Source organism: Pelodiscus sinensis, chromosome 29 (genome assembly GCF_049634645.1).
Source record: "Pelodiscus sinensis isolate JC-2024 chromosome 29, ASM4963464v1, whole genome shotgun sequence".
Classification (NCBI taxonomy): domain Eukaryota; kingdom Metazoa; phylum Chordata; order Testudines; family Trionychidae; genus Pelodiscus; species Pelodiscus sinensis.
The window spans coordinates 14480593-14506326 of NC_134739.1; the positions used below are offsets into that span (position 1 = coordinate 14480593).

At 54.4% G+C, this 25734-nt stretch overlaps 1 protein-coding gene across 3 annotated transcripts; it reads right to left on the reverse strand.

The window, feature by feature from the left end:
* Positions 1–553: 553 nt before the first annotated feature.
* On the reverse strand, positions 554–25734 carry B4GALNT2 (beta-1,4-N-acetyl-galactosaminyltransferase 2 (SID blood group)). Of its 3 annotated transcripts, XM_006120448.4 has the most exons (11): positions 25552–25734; positions 20517–20690; positions 15730–15867; positions 13638–13744; positions 12183–12220; positions 11344–11524; positions 10216–10302; positions 7246–7433; positions 4592–4732; positions 3303–3522; positions 554–1597 (listed from the first exon to the last, which is right to left on the reverse strand). In XM_006120448.4, exons 1-11 carry the CDS (start codon positions 25638–25640, stop codon positions 1389–1391), a joined length of 1572 nt encoding a protein of 523 aa, XP_006120510.2. In that variant the 5' UTR covers positions 25641–25734; the 3' UTR covers positions 554–1388. The 3 variants fall into 3 exon arrangements, with proteins under 3 accessions (XP_006120510.2, XP_075767673.1, XP_075767674.1); XM_075911558.1 differs by lacking the exon at positions 20517–20690; XM_075911559.1 differs by lacking the exons at positions 20517–20690; positions 25552–25734 and adding an exon at positions 17365–18716.

Here is a 25734-nt window from a genome sequence, read left to right on the forward strand (position 1 = left end):
CTAGGGGTCACCCAGTGAAATTAATAGGTAGCAGGTTTAAAACAAACAAAAGGATGTTTGTGACTCAGTGCACAGTCAACCTGTGGAACTCCTCGCCAGAAGATGTGGTGAAGACTAGGTCTTTAACAGGGTTTAAAAAAGAGCTAGATGGATTCATGGAGGTTAGGTCCATCAATGGCTATTAGCCAGGATGGGGAGGGATGGTGTCACTAGCCTCTGTTTGTCTGGAGATGGGTGACGGGAGGGATCACTTGAAGATTACCTGGTGTGATCCCTCTCTCTGGGGCATCTGGCATTGGCCTCTGTGGGCCGACAGGACGCTGGGCTGGATGGACCTTCGGTCTGACCCAGTCTGGCCGTTCTTCTGAGATACAGCAATCTCTTACCCAGTTGTTAAAAGGAGAGCAAGTGTAGAAAATCCCTCTCCTCACTGTGATGGAGGAAGCTGTCAGTCACTTGATGGGGATGCAGGGTGCAAAGAATTTCATCTCTGGCATGACGGCTCCGAAGGCCTTTCCAGAACCCCAAGGAAAGTTCTACTGGTAAGTCCATTTTCAAATCAAATCAGAGATTTTAATTATCCCCAGGACAGTAGGAAAACACAGGAACCCCGCTGAGAGCGGCAGCGTGGGACGTACTGTCCAATTGTAACTGAGCGCCCCTGCCACAGTAAGGTGCTAGCAAGAGACAGTCAGCATCGCCCGCCCGCCCGCCCAATGGCCGAGTTCTGCCCCCGCCCCAAGGCAGAAGTACCCGAAAAGAACTCCGGTCGTGCGCTTGCTCTGCCTTCGGGCAGGGTAATTAACAGTTTGCAGTTTCCTCCTCGAGTGAACGCTGCGCAACTAAACCAGGTTGCCAGCATCCGCACTCTGGTCCTTGAGGAAGGAGAACCCGGAGGAGGGTCTCATGGATTCCGTTCTGGAGAAATCAGGCATTTCGGTGTGAACACACTGTCCTTGTGCTGCTGCTGCTGGGCGTGAGCAGTTCCCGCGCCCCTCGCTGCAGTGCAGGAGAGCATCTCCGCGTCCCTTATAGTGGTAGGAGTTCCTCCCCCTCCAGGCCCCTTTCACTCTGCTGGACAGGACCCGGTGCAAGGCGATGGCCAGTCTGGCTCCGTTCTCGCCAAACTGCCTCGTCTGACGGGCAGAGAAACATTTCCAGGCCTTGGAATGGGTCCGAGCGCCCATGGCGCAGAACAGTGGCGTCCGTTTCAAGTCGGAGCAAAGAGATCCCAAAGTCGGCCTCTTACAAAGGTTCTAGCAAAAGGCACGTGCAAAAGGCAGGCAACCGGCATGGTGCAAACCAATAAGTTAGGCTGGTCCCCAGCATGGCCCCCTCCCATGGGCAGTAGGAAGACGTCTATAGACCAGCACCGGCAGGGCGAATGGTTATCGTTTAGAGTAGCACTTCAGCCGGTTTTTGAAGTAGTGCAACGCAAGCTTGAATTGGACCTGGGCTGGCGTGTTGGCCCGGAACTTTCTGTATTCGTTTTCTACCTTCGGGTCAGGGTCAGAGCTAGGATTACGTTCTTGATGGCCTATAGAAACATCAGAGCAGGAACCAACAAGCAAGATGCCCAGGCCGTCCATGAAAAATTCTGGGAAGGAGAGAAAAAAAAAAAAAACCCAGAAAATCAAAGGTCAATGTAGGTGTCACACTGGCAGGTGGAAGCGAACCAGAGACCCCGTGAACGGAGCTTAGTGTGTGAGCCTCGCTGGCGTCAGCTAAAACACTGCCAATGTAACGTCTCCTTGCATAAAGGAACTCCCTTTTCACCTTTTGTCCCATCTAGATACATGGCAAGTTCTTCAAAACAAGGACTTTCTTATCATCTGCTAATCAAGTTTCTAGGACAATGGGTCTCCAAACTTTGTTGGCACCTTGAGACACTGTAGTCACCCAAGAATGCCCCACACAACGTTCATTGTTACAGCCCCGGGCTGCTAAACACCATTGACCCTATTTTAAGTGTAATGATTAAATGCTTTAACAAAACCAGGGACAGCTGCCAATGCTTCATTTCAAAACCTCCATTTACTTTAGCTACGAACCAGGGTGTCCGAGAACCCTTTAGAGCAGTGTTTCTCAACCTTTTTTTATAATGTACCGCTTTAAAAAATTATAAGTACCTACAGTTTTTAGACGCACACAATTTTTTTTTCTATCACTGCAACACATTTGTTTAAACAACTTAATCGTAGCCAGGCGGGCAATGAAATTTTTGGGTGTAAAAAATATAAAAATAATAAAGTGCTGTAAAACTTCGAACAAAAATTCAGTTTTCTCCAAATTTCAGTTGCATGGACGTACCCCCCTGGGCTTTGAGTCCCCCTAAGACTACTCAGACCACTGGCTGAGAAACACGGAGATAGAGTGACTACCTGGAGAAGGGACTTGAGGCAAGTGAAATGTAAGTTTGCTGGGTCTAGGTAAGGAAGAAAAAAGGGAAAGAAGGAGGGGGGGGGGAGAAAGAGGGCGCGAGTGAGGAAAGGATTCACCCCACCCCAGCCCTAACTTTTTTTCTTGGACCCAGTTGGGGAAAATCTGCTTGCCCCCAACCCAGGAATTCTCTCTTTCGAGCGGTCGAAATACCGCAATCCATCCCAGTTCCTCAGCAGCTGCAGGGGGGTTCCTCCCCCTCCTCCCCAGTGCCCCCCACCCTGCCCTTTGGGAATCCCGGCCCTAGCCAGATGGGCAGGCTGGGCTGGCCGCCTCCGGCAAGGGCAAGAGGCACTTCAGTCCAGCGCCGCTTTGCAGAGCCGTGGGCAGAGAGTGGGAAGCTCCGTGGGTCCGTGGTCCCAGGCTGCCCTCTGTCTAATCTAACTAGCTGGAAACGTAAGTGGAGATGGGATTTGCCCGGGGTGGGCTGTTCAAAGGACGAGGAGGAGATTGGGCATCTAGCTCCCTCGTGCGCCTTTACAGCCCCACGGCGGAGCATGCGGGTCAGGAGACCTCAGAGCCCTTTACAAAGCGAAGCTGCCGCATCATCCTCTCCGTTGCATAGAACCTCCCCCCAAAGCCCTCCCACGGCTGAGAGACTTGCCCTCGGCTCTGAGATGCGACCCCCTGCTCAGGGAAAAGCTCACCCGCCAGCTCTTCCCCAACGGCCGCGGCGGGGGCTCTGGATGGCTGCCCACGTCCCGCACGCTGGAGCGCCGCGGTCCGTCCAGAACGCAAGGCCAGTCCGAGCTGCCGCGTGCACGTCCACCCGAGCTAGGAATCGGACCATCCCGAGACACCCCCTGCACCCCAAGGTCCTGCCCCAGGGCTGGGAATCCCCCGGGTGCTCATCTGGGGCTTACCTGAGTGGGCCACTCGCTGCAGAGCCGGGTCGTAGCCGACCTGTCTGCTTTTGTCCGTGTGGGCCAGGAAGAAGTTGACCACCCCGTTGGTGACCATGCAGTGGGGGAACCCGGCCAGCTCGTGGAAGGAGCCGTACTTCAAGTGCAGGCAGCCGCTGTCGCCGCCCTGCTCGTAGAGCAGCTGGAAGCTGAAGGTGTTCCCGCCCACGCTGCCGCCCACCTGCCGGGCAAGACAGACGGGCGTGTGTCCGCTCCCTGCAACGGCACGTCCCTGCAGGCCCCCTGCGCCCAGCGGCTCCCAGGGTGGCGTCCGGCTGCCCCTCACTTGGGATCACTGGGCGGAGCAGAGTCCTGTCCCCAGATCGGGTTGCAGGATCCCCCCCCCCCCCCGAGACACCGCGGGAATCGCATCTCCCTGGCACTGCCTTTCCTTGGCCTTCTAGATTGGCCGGCCCTCGGGACCCGAAGGGTTTTGCCATACTAGGGGAGGCCATTTCTGGCCCCCTGCTGCTGCACCCCCCCTGCCCTGCCCCCTCACTGGGCTTCCTGCCTCCCTCCCACCCCACAGCCCAGCTGAGCAGTGGATTGGGCTCCCTCCCCCGCTGCAGCCTGCCAGGTTCCTCCCCCCTCCACACACACACACACACACACACACACACACACACACACACACACACAGAGCGCACTGAGACACACTGATCCTGGAACACCCATGGTCCAGCAGTACCAGAGAATTCCTGTTTATAGAGGTGCAATCTGTACCGACAACTCGGCCAGCCAGCAAGCGCACGCCAGGAAGGTGTTTACTAAGAATTGCTCGGCGGGGCACCAACCCGCTCTCATTGGAAGTACGTTCTTTTTCACTACGAGCTTGGGCTGGAGTTTGCAAACGTGGCCAGAAGTTACAGCAGATCTGTTCCATAAGTGCTCTCTTGGGTCAGCTGTGACAGGCCAAGCCATGGAAATAATTCCCAGAAGCTCTTTTAAAAACAACTGGGCCAGAAAATACACAATGGGAACAAAAGCCAACTTCCACTGGCTTCCGAACTGCAGGTCAAGAATTCTTGCTGGCGTTACAGCCGAAGGTGACTGGTTGGTGAGGGAAGATCAGGATCCAGATTGGAGCGTTTTTTCCAAAATTGGCCTGGGAGAGTCCTAAACGGATGCAGCTTTTCAACAAGAGCAAGGCAATGCTCTTTCTAGGCCAAGTATCCCCTCGCAGAAGTCATACACTAAAGTGATCCAAAACCAGTTGCATCAAGCTGGTACAATGTAATGCCATTTCTTACCATATCTAAGTTGGTTCCCTCCAGCACGTCCACCAGTTTGTCGATCCGGGTGTTTTCGGTGAATAAGTAATCGTCGTCAACCCACAGGTAGTACTTGGTGGTGACCTGAGAGATCGCAAGATTTCTTCCTGCGAACCAACCCTGGTAAACGGGAATCCCCGAGACACAGAACGGCCCGGTCAGGACAACTTTGTACAAAGATAAATTATCTACATGCAAACATACAGGCCCCAAACTGGCGAGCCGTGTGCAACCCCCGCGGGCGTGAAAAGACGAGTCATTTGAACGCGCCAATGAGGATGAAACGGGACAGCTTTGCCACAAGAAGTGACCTTGTAGTAAGGTGGTCACTTGGCCATGTGATTGAAATGTAGAGCAGTGTTTTAACAGACAACAAGGTGCCTAAGCCACTGCCAACTACTGGAATGGGCCATCGCTGCTTTTGTTTACTGCCAGGAATAGTTATGCAGTAGATCTTGTAACTAAGCTTAGATCAGGGGTGAACAGGACCCAGGTGTCCTGAATCTGTCCTTCTGCGCCCATTTCTTGGAATGTAGGGATGAAAGTCTGTGGAAAATTGACACTGACAGAGGTAGATTATTTTCAATCTAATGACCCAGAAGCCAGAAAACTACCTTTGGTTTTCAGCTACCTTGTAACCTTTGCTCCATTTGATCAGCTACGTAGTCCTTGTAATGGTCGTGGTTTCGTAAGTTTGGGGGCATGAAAGGGGAACTGGGAGTCTGAGTCAAGTGGTTTGCATCATGGACACATCAACAAGATCTCCAGCCATAGACAGACTGATGGTCAGTGGAACTCGGTGGCTCCAAATCATCCAAAGACTACTCCCAACTCCCAAGGGATAATCCCAAGGGGCATTTTACCATTTGGGGTTGTCACATAAAAGTCCTGTGTGGGTCCTGCAGCTTAGCAGGCCTAGGATGGACCTTTGCTTCCCTGCTGTTCCCAGCTGAGCATAGCCTGGGATTCTGCAAGCCCAAACCACAGCTGGGCGTTATCAGCTGTAACTCAGGCCTTGAGCTGGGAAACTACTAAGTGGTAAACAAGTTTGACCTCGTTCTCAGCTCATGAGAGTGATAAGAATGGTGCTGGGCCAGGTACGTGCACACCCGGTAAACCACTGTAGTATAACTAGTGTGGGAAGCCCCATGCCCATTGAGTCTCAACAGGGACCTAGACCTCAGAGGGTGTCCTGAATCCCCCGAGCTCAGTGTTTCTTACACTGTGTTCCTCGGCACACCAGAATACCGCGAGGCAGTCGGAGGTGTGCCGAGGAGAACAGAATTCAAAATGGCTGCCCTAAAAGGGACAGGAGACCTTTCCCTGACCCTTTTTTTCCCCCCCTCAGTAACTTTCCCCCGACCCTTTTCCCCGACCTTAATCTTTTTTTTTTTTTTTTGGCTCAACAAAAAATCTGTGGTGTTCCTCATTTAAAAAAAAAATTGTTTGGCATTCCTCGATCTTAAAAAGTTGAACACTGCCCTAGCTGGAGTCACGTCCACTGTGGCCGGGTGCGAGGTGATCGGAATGGGACTCCCCACAGACCTGAAAGGGCGTCAGCGTGTCCAAGTGCCTGTTTCTCTCATATGCACTGCTCTGCCTATGCTGAGATCTGTAGTACTTTGCAGTAGCTGTGTAACCATTGGGCAGTATTAAGCCTGTAATAGTAGTGACATAGTGAGATTAACAAAAGCAACTCTCTACCCCGATTGACTCTGTCTTGAAGTGAATCCACAACCCGGTTGAGTCCTGCCCCGTGAGTTGTCAGGGGTGCTCTAAAGCCTATGGTTTAGTCTCAGGTACACTCAAAAGCAAAGCAGGAACTTCATGTAACTGGGAATAATCATAAAACACTAGGGGGCAAAAAAAAAAAAAAATCTACACTGGCCGCTTTTGCACAAAATCTTGCCACCTGTCCACGAGTACTTGCGCAAGAGCACTGACATTGTAATGTATAAAATCAGGGCTTCTTGCGCAAATACTCTGACGCTCCCGCTCAGGGATAAACCCTCTTGTGCAACTGTTCTTGTGCAACAGGCCAGTGTAGACAGGCAACATCAATTTCTTGCACAAGAAAGCCCGATGGTTAAAATGGCCATCAGAGCTTTCTTGCACAAGAGAGCGTCTACACTGGCACGGATGCTCTCGCACAAAAGCACATCTTTTGCGCAAAGGCACATGCCAGTGTAGATGCTCTCTTACTCAAATACTCTAACGCAAAAACTCTTGTGTTAAAGAGTATTTGTGCTAAATCATGCCAGTGTAGACGTAGCCTAGAACGGTAAAGGACCAAGCACTACCTAGATCATCCCCGACACTAATAAAAGATGGTTAATTTCAGGAGTGTCCAAGAGTTTTAGGAGCACAAACCCTATTGATTTTCACTAAGATTTGTGCTTCTAACACACTTGAGCACTCTTATGAGCATCTGGGTTATGGTAGCACAAGCAGGTCGCAACTCAGGGGGAAAAGAACCCCAATGGGATTGGTGCTTCTACATCAGTGAGGGGCTTTTAAAAACATCCCACCCAATAAGGTGCATTCTTTCGGATGTGGCCTGTCCCCATTGAGCAAGACTGTGTTTCCCCGAGGATGGAGGACCCTAGCGGAGACCTGTCTACGAAGCGACAGACCTTCCCAAAGGGCATGATGTAATGCTCCACATTCGCCTCCTCAATCTTTTCCGGGTCTCGGCTGTCATCGGCGACGATGATTTTTATGTCTGGGTAGTACTGCCGGATGCTCGCAATGAGGCGCCGCAGCTTGTGGTAGCGCAAGAACGTCTTGGTCGTGATCGTCACCAGCGAGCTGATCTTCCTGTCTACAGCGGCAAAAGGGAAAGGGAGAGAGGCTGGTTCACACATCTCAGCAGCTCTTTGCTTCTGCTCACCATGCCCAGTGAGCTTACGTGCAAGGGGATGGTGGCGCGTAGAGCCACCTAGAACACACGACCTCGAGGGCATCCAGGCCAGTCCCCTGCACTCGCCAGCACCAAGCACCATCTAGCCCAGGGGCTGGCAACCCTTGAGAAAAGGCGCGTCAAGACTGAACGTATTCGCGGATCTGTGTGGTGGGGGGAGGGCAGGGCAGGCTGGTGACCATATTTTCTGAACCAGCTGCAGCTAGGGAGAACGGTTTAATGTAAATTATGAAACATTCAGCATTTTAACTCTCATCGTAGTTCATCAAACTTCATTTTAAATAAAGTAAAATAGTAATTTGCATCCAACACGAAAGGTTTCGATGTTTTATTTATGGTGGAGTGGGGAACCTTTTCGGGGGCAGGGGTCACTGACCCACAGAAAGATCAGTTGGGGACTATACAAGGGAGAAGCAAAAAAACTCCTCAAAAAACTCCCAACCCTCACTGCTGTGGCCCCCCACAGAGACACCTCCCTCCCTTGGCGCTCCAGCCTCACGGGGTGAAGGGAAGGGACAGGGAGGACTGAGGTTCAGGGTTTCCTGTAGACCAGATTTTCTTTTCTGGGATGCTGGAGTTAGTGGATTTTATGGACCCCCCACTTAGGCTCAGAATGCAAGACAGGGCTGCCAGCGAGTGGGATAGGGATGGGGTGCAGGATCAGGGAGGGAGTTGGGGTGCAGAACGGGAGAGATTGCAAGATCTGAGTGGGGGTGGGGTGCTCAAGCAGGCTGGGAGTAGGGTGTCTGGCCAGGTGGAGGGTGCAGGGGCAAGACGCGGGTGTGGGGGTCTTGGCACGAGGGGGGATACTTACCTGGCTTCGCGCCCCCTTGTAGCAACTGCCGTGGCCACGTGGGCCGAGAGAGATCACAGAGAAGTGCTCAGAGAGCTCAGGTGCTGAGAAACTTTGCATGAGAGCAGCAGCAGGTGGCACTTAGACGGGGAAAGCCGGAGCTAGAGCCGGGATGTTGCTGAAGCTCCGTCAGGGGCCGGTGCTGCTCAGGGCACGTACCAGGGTGACCAGCCCAGGCATTGGGGTTCCTACTGCCCCTCCTTCTTCTGAACCCCCCAAAGGAAAGCAGCCCCCTTGCGAAGGGCGCACCGTGAGGAAGAGGCACTAGTCTGGGGGGGCAGGGGAGAGGAGCTCGGCACCGTGCATGCGAGGGGAGGTGTGAGCCAGACCCCCCTCAGCCCAGTGGTGCTGCGACTCCGTCTGGGCAGCGGCTGCCCACAGGTGACACCCAGGCCCCAGGTCTGGTGGGGGGAGGGGAGCCAAGCCCAGGCTAGGCGGGGGTGCAGCTGCTGAAAGGGGGGGGCGGGGACCAGAGAGGCGCGCAGCGTGACGCGGCCCCGCCCGCCACCCCCGGGGGCGAAATGAGCCAGGCCGGGGTCATCGCCACCGCCCCCACCATGTGACCCAGGCCGGCGTGAAGGGGGGGCCACCAAGAGTCTTCCAGGCCAGAGGCACTTTGGGGGCCTGGCTGTGGCTGTGGGGGGAGGGGAGGGGAGGAAAGCGTGCCACTGAGGAGCCTCAGCCGCCTCCTCCCACCACAGCAAACCGGCTGCCGGGGAAGAAGGAGAGCTCCAGCAGCAGCAAGAGCTCCCATGCGTGTGCCAGGGAAAATCGGCTAATGGCCGACACCTGTTCTAGCTCATCCCTGGCAGGTGTCTGTCCAACCTGCTCTCCAATCGCTCCAGGGACGGAGATTCCACAGCCTCGCCAGGCAATTTATTCTGGCGCTTAACCCCCCTGACAGGCAGGAAGTTTTTCCTAATGTCCAACCTGAACCTCCCTGGCTGCAATTGAAGCCGGTTGCTTCTTGTCCTGTCCTCAGAGGCCACGGAGAACAAGTTTTCTCCCTCCTCCTTGTAACAGCCTCGTAGGTACTTGAGAGCTGCTCTCGTGTCCCCTCGTAGTCTGCTCTTTGCCAGGCTAAACAAGCCCAGACAGCCTCTTTGTCTTCGAGTTCCCCTGCCTGCCAAGGGGGGGGAGGCACGGGGCAGCCCGAGGGGCAGCGAGGTGCATGCAGACCCTGCAATGGAAGGAGCCGCGCTACGTGTTGTCAGAGCCGGTGTTCACGGGCGGGTCACTCGGGGATTCTTTGGACATTGCCCTGGAAGAACCTGCTGGGCCCCAGAACGTGAACTAGGAGGCGGCTGCATTTAGCCCTTGTCTAGTCCAGACGTGTTTGACCGGAGAAAGTCGCACGACGACCAGCGACAGACTGAACCGCCTAAATCTGGGGCCCTGGTCCAGCAACATCCGTGGTCCTGCCGGGTCAGAGAGCCTGGGCACCCGGGAGGGGGAGCTGGCCAGAGTCCGGCAGCAAGGAGCCCTCGCAGGCAGGACAGCAGTAGGGCAGCCAGCGGCTGGGGGGCACCATCCCTGGGAGGGCACCAGCTGGCCAGTGGCAGCAGGGCTGGCGCCCGGTGGCAGTGGGGCCGGAGCAGAGCCTGCCACAGGGAGGGGCAGCGTCCTGGGAGGCTGGTGGCAGGGGATCCCCCCGATCTGGCAAAGTCCCCCTTTGGAATGGGGCAGGTCCCCAGGGTGCTGGCCCAGGGTGGTCCGACCTGGACGGTAGAGCCCGGGGTCCGACTCTCCTGTCAGCAATTGCATGGTCTCGGATCCGCCCGCCGAAGGACAGGAGGAGTTTCCTACAAGGGAGGACTCTGGGACACTCACCTGCCCCCGGATCAAACAGCTTGGGAAGGCTGGGCTGGCGGGTGATCACAGGAAACCGAGCGACATGCTGCCTGCTCCGGAAAGTCACTTGGAAAAGAGGGAAAAGCGGACGAGGTGAGTGGCGTCACTCCGCCGTCTCCCGCACGCCGAGGCTCCCGGAACGAAGCGGGAGCGGAAATCCGTCTGCTCCTCGGCAGAGCGTTCGGCGGGACAAGCGTCCTCCACCCCGGGGGTTACACGGGGGAGGATCCGCCAGCCTTGGAGATGGAAAATGGGCCCGGGGGAAGCCCAGAAAGGCTCTTGAAAGATTTTCCACGGACTCAAAGGAGATTTCTCTGCCAAGCACCCGGAAGGCCCCTGACGTGGCGGTCTAGCTTCGCCGCATGTGTAATTTGCAGCCCAAGAGACACACGCTGGGAAGCAAGGCATGGAAGGAGGGCTCCAGCTTCCTGTGGATGGCGACTAGGCCTGCCAACTGCCCCAGGGCCTGGTGATTTTGGTGGTAGTGGCCCTTTAAATCACCGCTGGAGCCCCGGGCAGCACGCTCCAGGAGGCGCTGAAGGCAGCACTCCGAACCCCGCCCTTCTGCCTGAGGCTACACCCCTTCTAGCAGCACAGAGCTCACATCCGCCCTCCCCCTTGCCTAGGGGCCTGGAAATTGTCCCCCCCCGGATGGTGACTGACCTTGCCAATGTCTGCCAAAAAGGTCTGGCTGCTTTGGAAGAAGTGGCCAGCGAGAGTGGCAGCATCCCATCAGCGTGGGAAGGGGGGTGTGGAGCGTGCTACAACCTCAGCCTCCTTACTCCTGTCTGCACCCTCCCGCCCTGCCCCCAAGCCACGGGCTGGGCCTGGCCCCAATTCTGGGGAAAAGGGGACACGGACAAGGGGAAGAGGTAGGAGGTAAAATTTTGGGGGACTGGTGCTGTAAGATGTGGTCCAGCCCCCCTGCATCCAATTCTGCTGTAGAGCCCGTCTGCTCATGCTGGGCTACCACACGGGCCTTTCCGAAGGACTCCTGACGCGAGCCACCGTGAGCGGGGCAGGTTCCGGCTCGTGACCTAGTGACCCCCGAGGACGTGAGGGCCAGCATCCCCAGGGGGCTGAAGAAAAGGTCCGGATGATACTCACTCAGGTCTACTGCATGGAGCTGGTAGACCGCACTGGTGTACGTGATGTGGTCCAGGATGAAATTCAGCAGCTCCAAATCGGAGGTCGAGATGGTCAGCTCTTTCTGGCCCCGCCCATCCACGGTGTCCTCGGAGACGTCCGCCAGCGTGTTGAGGGTTCCCAGGGATGCTTGTAGGATCACCTGCGTTGAGTGCCGGAGCTCTTCAGCATCGCAGCAAAAGTGACAAGGCCTCCCCTCTCCTGCCTCCCCGGTCCGGTTTGACCACACGGCCGACTCCTTAAAACGGCCCTTCTTTCCCCATCACGGCCCGCAGCCAGGCAACCAGCAGGAGGCCAGTGAGACGGCCGCCTCGAACTGGAGCCACCCTCTGGGCAGCGTTGCCCTGCTGCTGCTCCTAGCACGCCGACGCCAGGAAGGCTAGCGCCAGCCTCTGCCTAGGGTAGGAGTACAACCTCGCCGCATGCTACGTGACCAATACCAGGCTGCAATAGCAGGCACAGCGCGGGCCAAACAAAGGAGTCACCCTTCATCCTGAGAGCGCTCCAAGCACGACCATGAAACGGGTCACACCAGGAAACACAGGCCTGCCGGCCGCAGGGAGTGGGGGGCAGCCAGGGCAGGTGCTTCTATGACAGCAGCAGCAGCCGTTGGAGACCCAGAGCCTTTAAAATCACTGCTGGAGCCCGCACGGTGCACTCCGGGCGGCTCCGAGGGCGGGCAGGAGATGCCCCGCCCCTTCTGCCTGAGGCCACGCCCCTACCGAAAACACAAAGCCACGTTCCCCTCTACACCTTGCTCAGGGGCCCGGCAAGTCTGTTGGCTCCCCTGTGAAACATACCTTGTACTTTTCTTCTTCCAGTCCCTGCACACGAAGCCCTTGAAGAACGAAGGGAAACAGACACAAGGGACACTAAGTGACAAGCCTACAGCCAATGTTTTGACCTAGGAGATTACGGTTCCCTAACAAGGCTTCCATCAGCTCATCCGAACCAGGCTTGCATAGCTGGGTACCACTACGACACCAGCTCTTCTCTGTGCATCTCTCCCCCGCCCCCAATTTTGTCCCGGGAGAAATCTCGAGATGTCAAGTCATATTTTTGCATCAGGCAACTCTAAAGATTTAGGGCTAGATCTTCAACAAGCAAAAGGCAGGGAAGTCAACAGAGCCACCTTCATTTAAACCAGCTAGAGAGACGGCCGTTAGGTTTCCTCCACTCACTGCACCTTTATAAACGCCAGACACAGATAATCTTGCAAGATTCCAACATTTGCAGCAATTAAGGTTCAGAAAAGGGCAACAAAAATGATTCGGGGTTTGGAACGGATCTCCTATGAAGAGATTAAAGAGAGTAGGACTTTTCAGCTTGGAAAAGAGGAGTCTAGAGGGGATATGATAGATGTCTACAAACTCATGACTGGTGCAGAAAAAGTGAATAAGGAAAAGTTATTTACTTGTTCCCATAATATAAGAACTAGGGGTCACCAAATGAAATTAATAGGCAACAGGTTTAAAAGAAACCAAAGGAAGTTTTTCTTCACACAGTGAGCAGTCAACCTGTGGAACTCCTCGCCAGAGGATGTGGTGAAGGCCAGGACTTTAACAGGGTTCAAAAAAGAGCTAGATAGATGCATGAAGGTTAGGTCCATCAATGGCTATTCGCCAGGATGGGTAGGAATGGTGTCCCTGGCCTCTGTTTGTCTGGAAATGGGTGACACGGGAGGGATCACATGAGGGTTCCCCGTTCTGTTCCCTCCCTCTGGGGCATCTAGCCTTGGCCACTGGGCTGACAGGACACTGGGCTGGATGGACCTTTGGTCTGACCCCGTCTGGCCGCTCTGATGTTAAGTAAGTGGGGAAGATGAATTTAAAAACTCTACTTCCACAGAGCTCTTCCAGAAACCATTCGGATGGAAGAGCCGGCCTGTGCTCCGATGACAAATCAGAAAAGGGAGATTTATTTTAAAATGCAGTTGGGATCCTCCTCCTTTCAGCCCTTTTTGTACTTGTGCAGCCCTGCAGAGCATTCTTCAACACCAAGTGCCACGTGGTTATAATTCCATAACCCAGCCCAGGTGGTTTGGGCACTTCACTGGGAGAAAGATCCCATCTCCGGGCGCTGGGGAATGGATTGTGAATTCAGCAGATTTGTATGAAGGCTTAAATCTTCAGAGTCAGCCAAGCCCAATATGGGTGTGATGAAGAACCAAGCCCCTCTATTTCCCGGTGAGTGCATGCAACCCTGGGGGAGTCAGGTCCGTGAGTGGGCTACGAAAAGGCACAGAACACGTCTACCTGGAATCACAATGGTGCACAGGGGCATCACCTCCACTCCTTGAATAGGGAAGCTTAATGGCAAGTTTGCCTTGGCTATCACCAGATCTGGAGTCATCGAGGGGTACCTGGAACAAAAGCACGTGGAACCGTAAGGGGTGGTGGCATGTTCCTCGCTGTCAGCCGGCCTCACACCTCGGGGACTGGGATCAGGCCCAGCGCACAGCGAGCCGAGCTCACCCACCCAGCCACCTTCAAGCACACGGCAGACCCTGGTGGGACTGAACGTGAGCGACAGCCACCTCGCTGCCTCCGAGGGTCAGACCGAGGAGTCGCAGCGAAGGGCGACTCACTTATTTAATCCGGAGGGGGCTCTGGTAGCCACAAAGGGGATTTCAGGCTTTTCCAGAACATCAGGATGTGCCTGCGCAGCGGTGCGAGCGCGAGATGAGTGACACAATTTGCGTCGTTCACTTCAAGATAGTCGATTTTGAAATTCGGCACTGTCTGCACATCTGGAAATGTCCACACGGCGCCAAATTTCCAAACAGGCCGTTATTCTGACCAATCCCTAATCCTCGTGGAATGATGTTTAGCGGGACGTCGGACTAGCACACCCGTTATTTCGATTGCATTTCGAAATAACGGGTGTGCTCTTAAGACGCGGAAAACGCTATTTCGTGATACCCAACATATCCCAAAATAGCACCGCTGTCTAGACGTACCTGCAATGTGTGTAATGGGATTGAAGTTGAATACCCATTTGTGTCGGAGTAGGCCTCAGTTGGAGGATTGTGTCCAGTTCTGGGCACCACGTTTCAAGAAAGTTGTGGAGAAACTGGAGAAGGTCCAGAGAAGAGTAAGAAGAATGATAAAAGGTCTAGAGAACATGAGCTAAGAGGGAAGACTGTAAGAATTGGGCTTGTTTAGTTTAGAAAAGAGAAGACTGAGAAGGGGACATGAGAGCAGTTTTCAAGTATCTACAAGGAGGAGGGAGAAAAATTGTTCTCCTTGGCCTCTGAGGACAGAACAAGAAGCAATGGGCTTCAACTGCAGCAAAGGAGGTTTAGGTTGGATATTAGGAAAAACTTCCTGTCAGGGGGGTCAAACACGGGAATAAGTTGCCTAGGGGGGTTGTGGAATCTCCGTCCCTGGAGATATTGGAGAGCAGGTTGGACAGACGCCTGCCAGGGATGATCTAACTCAGCGGTTCTCAAACTTTTTGGGCTCCAGAGCCCTTTACATGCATAGAAGTGTATGTGGAGCCCCAGCGGTCCACTGATTGCATGTGTCGCACCCATCGATGTTTCCAGTTTGTCAGCCTCGCGGAGCCCCTGGAGATGTGGGCTCTGCAGAGGACAGTTTGAGGAACCCTGGTCTAACTGGTGCTTGGCCCTGCCGCGAGGGCAGGGGACTGGACTCGATGACTCTCGAGGTCCCTTCCAGGGCTGTGATTCCAAGCCCTACTGCTCATCTGTGGTTTTCATTTTTCCTTTGGTTTCTTTTTTAATGTTTTGCAAGTTTAACTTAGGCTCCTTCAGGGCAGAGGGACTCTCTGGACAGCCCTGCTCCTTCCACCCGCTGGCCGCCTCCAGGCGGAACCTGGCATCGCAGACCCCCTTTTTCCAGGGGAGCGTTGCTGCCCTCGGCAAGGTCGGCCCATCAGCGCCGAGGGGATGCACCCTCTGTACAGCAACCCTCGTAGTGCAAAAGGCACCTGCTGGCTTTGCTGCCGGCACTCGCGAGGGAAGGGGCAGGTGAGGTGCCCTCTGCTCCCCAGAACTTCCCCTGGCTTCCAGCTGGGATCGCGCCTGGAGGCGAAGGGTCGGCTTTGGACGTATAAATACCCTGCGGAGACCACATCCATCCCCATTCACCAAGACAGTCAAGAGCAGCAGGGGCACTTCCCCCCCGCCCTCAACACCTGCAAGATCCTTAGCGGAACCCTGGATGCTCATTTTCCCCCCATGCTTGTCTGACACACCCTGAAATTTGCTGGACTCTGTCTATTTGGGGGTGGCCCATTAGCCCCAGGCTGGGAAGGGAGGTAGCATCTGCGGCGTGGCTGCTGGGGAAGCCAGGCGCCCGGGAACGGACACTTTACCCAACGTACCTTTTCTGGTAGTGCTCAAACTCCCGCTGGCGCCTCGCTCTCAGGGAGGCGATGTCTTTCTTATCGACGTAATCTTCCATCTGGTAGATTTCCACGTGCTTGGCGCTGGCGCACGTGCACTGGTTCTTGGGCACGAGCCTGGAGAGGGGGAAATGGGAAAAACCAGAAGGTTCAGCTTGTGCACGTGTAACCTAGTGTAGTTACCGAGCAACGCGAGTGGTACCTAGACCACAGCAACAGTTAAGATCAAGAGACCTCTCCAGCATGGGCTGGGAGCCAGCTGGCTTTTAGCTCAGAGGGTAGAGGCGCCTAGACCTCTGCTTCAGAGATCCCAGGTCCAAATCCGCGTGGTGGTGGTTACACACCGACCCGGAGAACCGGCTGCTTGGTGACCTCCTTACTCCGACACGCACGGGCCGTGGTGGGGTGGGTACAGTCTAGATCAGGGCTAGGGGCCCGGCCCAGCAGCCCAGGCCATGAAACCCATGTTTCATAGACACCGCACTGCCTGGAGATGGGAGCCTGTGGTGACCGACCCAGAGCGAAGCGGCAAATAGGCTCCCATCTGCCTTGACAGGTGACTGTTGCTTCCTTTGACCGGAGGACCTGCCGGCCTGATTCTCAGTGTAAGTACCCAGAGCCCCTGACACCAGTGCAGAACCCGGTCCTTTACGGCCGATGGAGCCCAGGGAAGCTGCCGTGCAAGGGAAGGGCCATAAAGCAAAATAACTCGCCTCCCCCAGCTCGCTCCACCCTTCACACCAAAGCAGACTTCTGGGACAGAACGGCCCCGCCCCACCACGCCCCCCGCCCCACCACGCCTTCCCAGCTTGGAGAGCAGAGCCCTCGGGCCGGGAGTCACACAGGCACCGGATGTCTCTGGGGGGAAGGGAGTAACACTGCAAGAGCCCCCGCCCTGGTGGAGCCCTTTCAATCAGCATGTGCTCCCAGCGGCTCAGAGGGCTGGGCTGGCTGCTCCTGGCCCCGCCCTGTCTGCCTAAGGCCCCGCCCCTCCTGGGAGGGCGGAGCCAGTGCCCCCTCCCCCCCCCGGCAAAGCCCCGGAGGCTGTGGGGGCTGTGGGCATACCTGGGCGAGGGAGCGTCTATTAACACCAGACGGGGGCGCTCTTGCCAGCCGCTCGGAGAGGGGCCCCCCGTCCCGCTCTGCAGCGGGCAGAAGGAAGTGAAGCTGCAAACGCAGGTAAGCACCCCCCTCTCATCCCAGACGCCAGGGCGGGTCATGGCACCCCCCTCGCCCTATGTACCACCTCGCCCATGAAACAAGCGGCCCCGGGGCGCGTGGTGCAGAGACCACGGGGAAAACTGGCCATCGCCCCCACCCCACTCAACGGAGATCGGGAGCCCCCCGGCGTCCTCGTCTCCCTGCAAGAGCGGGCGCAGGGGAACGTGGAATCCCAGCAAGCCGCTAGCCACACGGCGCCCCCTCCCCCACTTCCCGTGGCTGGAGGGGGGCAGGGACCGTGGCCTTTCCATGGAGGGGCTTAGGAGCTCCCTCTTTCCAGCAACGGATCCGCTGGCAGGCGGGCACCATGGCAGCTCCCCGGGGCACCCGGAGAAGTTGCAGGACCTGCTTGGTTAGAGTTGCTCAAGCTGGTCCCTGGGATCGATGACTCACCATGGCCCATTTGACTGGATCCTGCAGGCTGCCTCTCGCACCCCTGTCCCCTCCAGAACCAGCCTGCTCCACCACATTCCTTCCTCCTCCCCTGCTGCAAGCCCTGCCGGTCGCTGCGCCCCGCGTCCCTCTCTGCGGTGGGCAGGGAGCCTCCAGGTTCCTCTCCGTCCCTGCGCGCACCATGGGGGGGGGGGAATCGCTTTCACCAGAACCTCTTTCCCCCACAGCCGCGGGTCCAGCCTCGCCCCCCTTGTCTCTCCAGGAGCCTGAGAGCAGCCCAGCTCCCCCACCTGTGCCAACGTGCACGTTGCTGCTGCCGTGCTGCCAAATCCCAGTTCCAGAAGGCAGGTGTTTTACACCCAACCGTAAATGCCTCATTGAGCCAAGCCGCCCCGTGGAGGTCCAGGAGCAGAGTTCTGGCAGGAAGCCACCAGCACAAGGTGACACAATAAAGGCCAGAGCCTTAAGGAAAATAGAGTCTCAGTTAGGAGGGGAAGTGGCGTGGTAGTTTCGCAAGGCAGGAGGGGGTTCCCCAGGCTATCCTTGGGGGGAAAAACCCCCACAAGAAACACAACAACCCTTTCCTTCCCTTACTGGTATAATGTGCTGTTGCCTTCCACCCCAGAAGTGGCTGCATTTTACTCCTGCTGCATTCATAGGATCTAAAGTGCTTTTCAAGCTCTATGAAAGGATGGATGTTACATAAACCTCCTCTCTACTTCTGCTCCTCTCAGGCTGTGTCTACACTCCAGGGAAGACAGACGCTGCTGCAAGCGATCTTCTGGAGTTCAATTTAAATCACTAAATCCACGAACTGAAACTCAGCAGGTGCCCGTCCGAGGACAATCCTCCTGCTCTTGCAAGGAGTCAGGCTGCGTGTATACTGCAACGCTATTTCAGGATACTGGAGTATCCCAAAATACCATCCTGCCTCTTCACAGCAAACCCGTTGTTTTGGGCTCGCTATTCTGACATCGCTGTACCCCTCATTCCGTGGGGAGCAAGGGGCGCTCAGGAAGAGCGCTTTATTTTGACATTTGATGACATAAGCTAGTTTGAAACAGCATCGAAGCAAGCGAGGCAATTGGCACCGCTCACATCGCGGCTCTTCTTTCGAGTTACGGTGCCGTGTAGACGCACTAGGGAAGCCCATGGGAGCGTTTGCTCCGGTGAGATGGGGGAGGCAGCGAACCATGAATCTAGGCAAGTCCGCTCCAGCGACGGGACGAGCGGAGCCAACGTTGCGCTTCTTAGTTGGACCTTTCCCTTGCGTGCAAGCCTGGCCTACGTCTCCTGGCTGGCTCTTGCGTTTGTATCTCTGTCCCCAGTTCCTGCTCTGCTGCCTTCTCCCCCTCGCCACCTCTTGTCCCTCCGTCCCCCCTTCTGAAAAGGACCCTTCCTTGAGCAGGTTCCTCTCCCGCCCCCGTTTGTAGCGGGGGCCGTTTGGCTGACACACAGACCGAAGCCAGGCTGGGGAATGGCACAGGCTTGGTACGGCTAGGTACCGGCTGCGCTTAGCTAGCTTACAGCACTGGCACCCTGCCTGCGGTCTTGGGTAACGCCCTTACCCGGCTACCCTGCTGTGAGCATCCCTTACGCAACGATGGTTTGCTTAACGTGACAGGGCACAGTTCACCACCGAGACAAGCAGGAGGCCGGAGTCGAGCTGGGTTGGCCCATCCTTCAGCAGACTGGCACTTCTATCCGACGTGACCATCGGCTTGTGAAATCAAAGGTCAGCAATTAAGGGATGAATTCCGGGTTTGAAGCCAGACAGGAACACGCGACCATGCTAATCTGACTTAGGCACCCCAAGGCAGCCCCCCCTCCATCCCAACCACCCGAATTAGACCAGCGCCTGCCGGAAGCTAAACTAGTGTGTGCCACAGGCAGAGCATGGGAAAGACGGAAGTTAAAAGGACTGAAGTTAAATCCTCTTATTATTGACTTGCTTTAGGACCAGTCCGTGTTATGTGAAAACAAAGATGCAGCAAAGCGCAGCAGAGAGCACTGGCAGCGGCTAGTTTGCCCAACAATGGGGAAGAGGAAAGAAAGTGCGTTTGAATGCCGTTTCGCCCCAGCTATTACGACACCTGGCATTGCGAAAGGTTTACTTAAAAACAGCAGAGAAGTCACTTTTTTGGGCTGGCTGGTCCCGGCATGAATAGCAAGTGTCACGGATGTGGTAACAGCTGTGGAATCTGCTATTTATGCCAACCTGGAGAAATGGTCGGAGGTAACGAGGGTGAAGTTTAGTAAGGACCAAGGCAAGTGCTCCACTGAGGGCATGTCTACCCTAGGAAATTATTTCAAAATGACTCAATTTGAAATAACTCCTGAAATAACAAAATCGAGGGAGCCTTGAAATGAGTCTGAGGCAGGCTCTATTACTGTGGACACGCTCCCTGGACTGAGCGCCCTAGGAAGCGCGGGGGAGTAATTACTCTGAATGACTCCGGGGAGTCGCTATTTCGAAATAGCAGCAGCGGAACGTCCACACTGTTTTCCACAAAAAAAGCACTGCCGAGACCCGTCCCCGCTGGATTTCAGAGCCCAGCAGGCGTGAGCCCCCGAGTGTGAGCCTGATTCTGTCGATCTGGCTGAGAAACTTAACCTTGCTGGGTTTGAGGGGTTTTTGCCGTGTAGACATTCTGAGTGGCTTAAATCTCATTGAAACTCACTTTTGAAAATGCCCCACGTTTAGAGTTCTAAGTGCTGCGACTGAATCAGTTCATCCCTTGGATTTATTAATTTTGCCTTGTACCCTTCCTCCCTGCGACCAAAACTTGCCCTTGTCTCCTGCTAGTCCATGTTATTTACACATTGATTTTTGCAGACTATTTTGGCCAATAGCTTGTTCGTAACCAGTTTATAACAAGCATCCAACAACCCGGACGCTTGCATTAGTCTCAAAGAGTTTGTCAAATATTATCCCTGGATCAGATGAACTAGGCAACTAGTGAAAAGCATCTTCCTCGACTCCTAACCTGAAATTAGTTTCTGCAATGTGGCCATGAACACCTGGAGCAAAAATTACCCTCTCCCCTCCCCTCCCACCCCTCCACGCAAGCCTTTCCCTTTGGCAGCGTTTGCACAAATCCAGCAAGTGCCGCAGAGCAGGGAAAGCAGTTAATATCAGCAAGCGAACTTACCAGATTCCATTGTAGGTGAACAAGGACTTGTAATTTTCTGGCGATAGAAGTTTCATGGCAGACTGAGCCTCTGAAATCTTCCCCTTGGTTTGATTTTCAGTCGGCTTCTTGAAGTACATGGAGCCCAAGAATGTGCTGATTATACACAAGACTAGGATACTAACGTTTCTCATGCTGCATGAAAAGGATGAAAGAAGATTGCAGTAAGTGATAAGGCAGCCGTTAGATGCTTTTAGCGCTGGGATTGTGCTTCTAAACTCCAAAGCGATCCAGCATGGGGATTTTCCTTCCAGCGACACACAGATCTGAGTATCTGATTCAGAAGAATGATAGAAATGTAGCCGTGTTAGTCTGGTGTAGCTGAAACAAAAAACAGGACTATGTAGCACTTTACAGACTAACAAGATGGTTTATTAGGTGATGAGCTTTCGTGGGCCAGACCCACTTTCTCAGATCAAATAGTGGAAGAAAATTGTCACAACTATATATACCAAAGAATACAATTTTTTAAAAAAATGAACACATATGAAAAGGACAAATCAAATGTCAGAACAGAAGGGGCATGGGGGGGGGAGGTAAATGTCTGTGAGCTAATGATATTAGAGGTGATAATTGGGGAAGCTGTCTTTGTAATGGGTAAGATAATTAGCGTCTTTATTCAAACTTAGGTGTAAAGTGTCGAATTTAAGCATGAATGACAGTTCAGAGGATTCTTTCAAGTGTAGTCTTAAAAGGCCTTTGAAGCAGGATGCAGGAAATCAAGTAGTTGAGACAATGTCCTTTCTGGTTGAAATGGCAAGAAACTGTTTTTTCTTTGTGATCCTGTCTAATATCTGTTTTGTGGGCATTGATCCTTTGGCGAAGTCTCTGAGACGTTTGGAGTATATTAAACTCCAAGAGGCTCTGGGAGACAGACCCATAGTCTCCTATAGACAACCACCTAACCTCAAGATGATTCTTACCAACAACCACAGGACATACCACACTAATACCAACCCTGGTACCTTCCCTTGCAACAAACCCCGTTGCCAGCTTTGTCCACATATTCACTCTGCTGATACCATTATTGGACCTAACCAAGTGAGTTATAAGATCAAGAACACACATTCCTGCGCATCCAGAAATATAATTTATGCTATTATGTGCCGACAGTGTCCGTCTGCTATGTACATTGGACAAACGTCTCAGACACTTCGCTGAGAACTTTGCCTAAACAAGAAGAGCTAGGACCACGCCAAAGACGTACTCAGTCTTAATTCTCCAAATGGCTTTATTTTATTGTTTTTATGTTCAAAATTTAATGCTTGAACCCTAAAACCCACATGAAGTATGGCCTGCTAGCATCTTGGATCTAGTAGAAATAGCACTTGCAGATTTTAAAAAAGCAGCTTAGCTTTGATGGCTCCTTCCCTCTGTCTGCGCACACACACTTTAGCGTGGTTGCTTTGTGGCAGAGCACACAGCCCTCCCTACGGCTCTGTTGTGTGCAGAGCTGGTGCAACACTTGCCCTCTTCCAAAATGGCCAAGCAACAATGCCTCCTGGAAGATAGGGGCTGCAGGTCCTTTTACCCACTCCAGCACTCTCCTCTGGGTGATGGCAGCCTCATCCTCACCTGGCAGGTGAAAAAAAAAAAGGTGTATTCCAAGCCGTGTGTCCCTTTGACTAGCGATGGGGCGACCTAGATCAGTGAGTGGCCTCCTCCATCTCAGTGAGACACAGGATTGTTGTAACCAAGATGCTCACCTGGGCCAGGGCAGTTTTGCTCAGTGCGCTTGCGTCCCCACGATGTGCGGGGGGTACGGGTTGAACGTGGAGCCGGGGGAGGGGGAGGGAGACAACAAAAGTTGTGTCACTCAAGTGCCAGTGTAGATGTAGCCAGTACCAGGTCCCCTGCCGCATTTCAGGGTGTTCATGGCTATTGTCAGTGCTGCTTTGTGTGCTGTGAGGGCTCTGGAGAGGGAGCAAAATTCCTGCTTCCTGGCTTTGGTTCTGCACTTTGCTTTCTGGGGTGGTTTAGCAGTGAGGATGCTACTTGGCTTTGCGGGGTCCCTGTGCTAGGCGGGGGGCGTGCTCCATGCCCCTGGAAGGGGCGGGGCTGCAGTGGAAGGGGCACAGTTGGGGCGAGGCAGCCCTTAGTGCCGACTGGAGCGAGGGGGTTGTGCCTAACCCAGGCAATAGCCATGAGCTCCAGGCCCTGTTGGATTTGTGCCCAGAGGGGGGAATTGCCCCGTCAGCAGGCCTGGTCTATAGCGGCGCACTGTGGTCGTCGGCCATCAGGATTCAGCTTCCAAACGGAGACCCGCGTTTGTGTGCTGTTCCGGCACAGATCCGGTGTTCGAATCCATTTCCTCCAGCAGCCGCACCCGCCCCTTTCCCAAACATCCCCCCGAGCCTCTGGCTTTCGACACAGTTCTCTCCTAGCTATTATTTGAACAGTGTGGCTGATGACAATGCACAGGAATCTCTTAACTGCACTGTAAACTGGTCCTGCAACTTTACCCCCCTTCCTCTGTCGAGGGCAGGTTTCCCCGAGGGCGGCTGTTCCGAGTCCCCTGGCACTGCTGAGCTGTGGCGTTCACTGCACGGCCTGCTCCCTCTGCCTACTGCTGTGCATTAGACACCCACCTCATCTGCTTATTGCTATTTGCCCATCAGGAAAAAATACTCAAAGGGGGATCGCTCCGAAGGGAAATGAAATAAGAGTCAAACCAAGTTGTTGGGTGCCTACACGTAGGCACCCAGGTTTAAAAGTTTGGGCCGGCCCTTTAACAAAGTGTGAAGGGCTGGCTGGTCACACACACGTTTACATGGATAACAATCAGGTCTCGCCAATTCATGTCCAAAGCAGCCCAGGAGATGTAACTGAGCTGCTGCTTGCCAGCCAGACCTCTTGCCTGCCCCCCTTTTTTTTTTAAAGCCACGGTCCTCACATTTGCTGGGCAAAAATTCATTTTCTCAGCTCTTGGTGTCACCCTAGACCTGAGACTGGGTATTCGATAGGAGGAAATCTGTTCACACCAAACCGATTCCACGAGTTAATCAGATATTAGCAATCCAGCCCCCCTCCCCCCCCCCAAGGTTTATGTTGGCCTAAGGAAGGAAACACACAGCGCAGCATAGCCAGGGAAGCGCTGCCTATCATGAAGGGCCAAACCAAGCAAGAACACATCCTCCGGGAGGAGTCATTTTACTCAGCCAGGATATTCCCTATTACTGCCCCTGCAGGAGTAATTTACAGATTCACTCGCCTATGCCCCTGCAGAATCAAGTCAGCTCGTATGCCAATTTGTCATCGCCGCAGAATTCATTGGAGTTCTGTTCTCACACGACCCTCGGCGTGCCAGGCAGGGGGCACTTTTAGCCCTGGTTAGCTGGCCCATGAGGCATACAGACAGCTGGGTCAGCGGTGACCACCCCGCTCTGAGCCACGGTGGCTGGACACACCGTCCCAGGTCAATGGGTTCCCTGGTACTTCTGGGAATGGGGGGGGGGGGCCTGTCCACGGCCGTGCAGGCGTGAGCTCGCACTGCCCAAAGGACGCCCCTTGGAAGAACACGTCTCTCCGCTCATGCAATCAGAGGCAGAATGGCTAATTGTTCACAGTGACACCCCTCGCCTGCGACGGCCCAACCCCCAGCCTGCCGGCCCCAGTACCAGCCAGGGGACTAGTCACCCCAAAAGCGGGCTGTCTGGTTTACAGCTGGAAGGGGGAGGGGGCTTCGTCACCAGCGTTGCTCCTTGTTTTACAGCCCTTGTGCCAGGCGGACCCAAGAGAGTCAATCGCGTTCCCACAGCAGTGCCGATGTTGCAACCAGAAATTTTCCATTGTTTGTTTTCCTTTCAGGAGTTCACATACAGAATTGAGAGGAAACATTGTTGGGGGGGATTTAAGTGCCCGTTACAGGGTTGTTTTTTTTTAATACATGCCATTTGTGGGCTTCCGACACTGTTAAGAGGCATTTTCCCATTTGCTTTAGATACCATTTTACTTAAGATCTATCAAATGATAAAGAAGGAGAAACTTGTGAAGGAGAAACTTGCGAAGGAAAACAACTCTGAAAAATGGTACTCTTTGCCCGGCACACATCTTCAAGCCACTTCAGAGCTTGTTCGCACAAGCGACAGATTAGCAAATATTTGTCCAAAAGCCAAACTAACACAAGTACAAGGAAATTATAAAAATTGTGGGAGAGGTTAAACACAAATCAGCCATAAAACGAATCCTGCCTCGCTGCCCCTTTTCAAATGGTTTCCTTGAAGATTAAAAGTCCACAGTCTGAACAGGAAGAATACAGATAAAAATGTAAGACATGTAAGGCCAGAACCCAGCCCCGTCAACACTCCAAAAAAGGGTGAGCATTATACCAGGTGTTGACCGTTTACAGTACTACGCCAACAGCTGTTGCTCTCTGGCTGGTGGTAGGAAGAAGTAGACGGAAAGCACGGCTGTGGCATTACTGTGCTAGGATTTAAGACAAATTGCCTCCCCAACAGCCGGACTGGAGAAAGACACGGGCTGCAGCGGAATCCAAGCTTCATCTTTGCTGACTGCGAAGCTGAAAGCACCATGGAGGCCCAGAGCCCTTGAAAGCCCAAGACCCATCCCCACATGGGCGGGGGGGGGGGGGGGAGGAGGAGCCTCTCCCAAGGCAGGGAGTGGCCCCTGGTTTCCCAGTGCAGGTTAGTTTGAAGACGCAGAGGGAAGGAAGCCCCACAGGACTGCGTTTACAAGGGGAGCTTTCTGCAGCTTTCCTTCCCTCCCAGCCAATCTCAGACACTAGACTCCCTGAGCTTCAGTCCCCCACTTTGCCCTCAGCCCTGGCTCAGCCATTTGCTCCTACTCCAGCCACAGCATCTGCCAAACCCAACAGCCCAGCTCAAGCAAACAGAGCTGGCTTGGCCTTTCCCGCTCCCAGCGTTCCCCTCTCCTGCAAGAGGCTCTGAAGCCTGCAGCCACCGCCCTTGCACTCCCTTATTCCATTACAAAAGCCAAGCCAACCCCGCCTCCCACACGCGACAAGCCCCAATCTAACCTGCAGTAGGATCTCCGAAGCCACTTGCAGCTGAATGCCCTGGCTGGGTAGGAAGCCCAGGAATAAGGAGAGAGCCATTCACAAGCCATGCTGGCTGTAACCAGCCAAACACCTGCAACCCCCAATCTGCGCTACATGGCACAGGGAGCGGCCTGGCTCTCCCACTGGGTCACAGGTACCCAA

What these genes read in the sequence shown, in the direction of transcription:
- B4GALNT2 (XM_006120448.4), bottom strand. Translation starts at nt 25,640, where the DNA reads ATGGCTTGTGAATGGCTCTCTCCTTATTCCTGGGCTTCCTACCCAGCC. An exon ending in CTTCGGAGATCCTACTGCAG is followed by an intron (nt 20,691 to 25,551) that starts GTTAGATTGGGG and finishes CTTTTCATGCAG; the next exon opens with CATGAGAAACGTTAGTATCC. An exon ending in TTTGAGCACTACCAGAAAAG is followed by an intron (nt 13,745 to 15,729) that starts GTACGTTGGGTA and finishes CTTTTGTTCCAG; the next exon opens with GTACCCCTCGATGACTCCAG.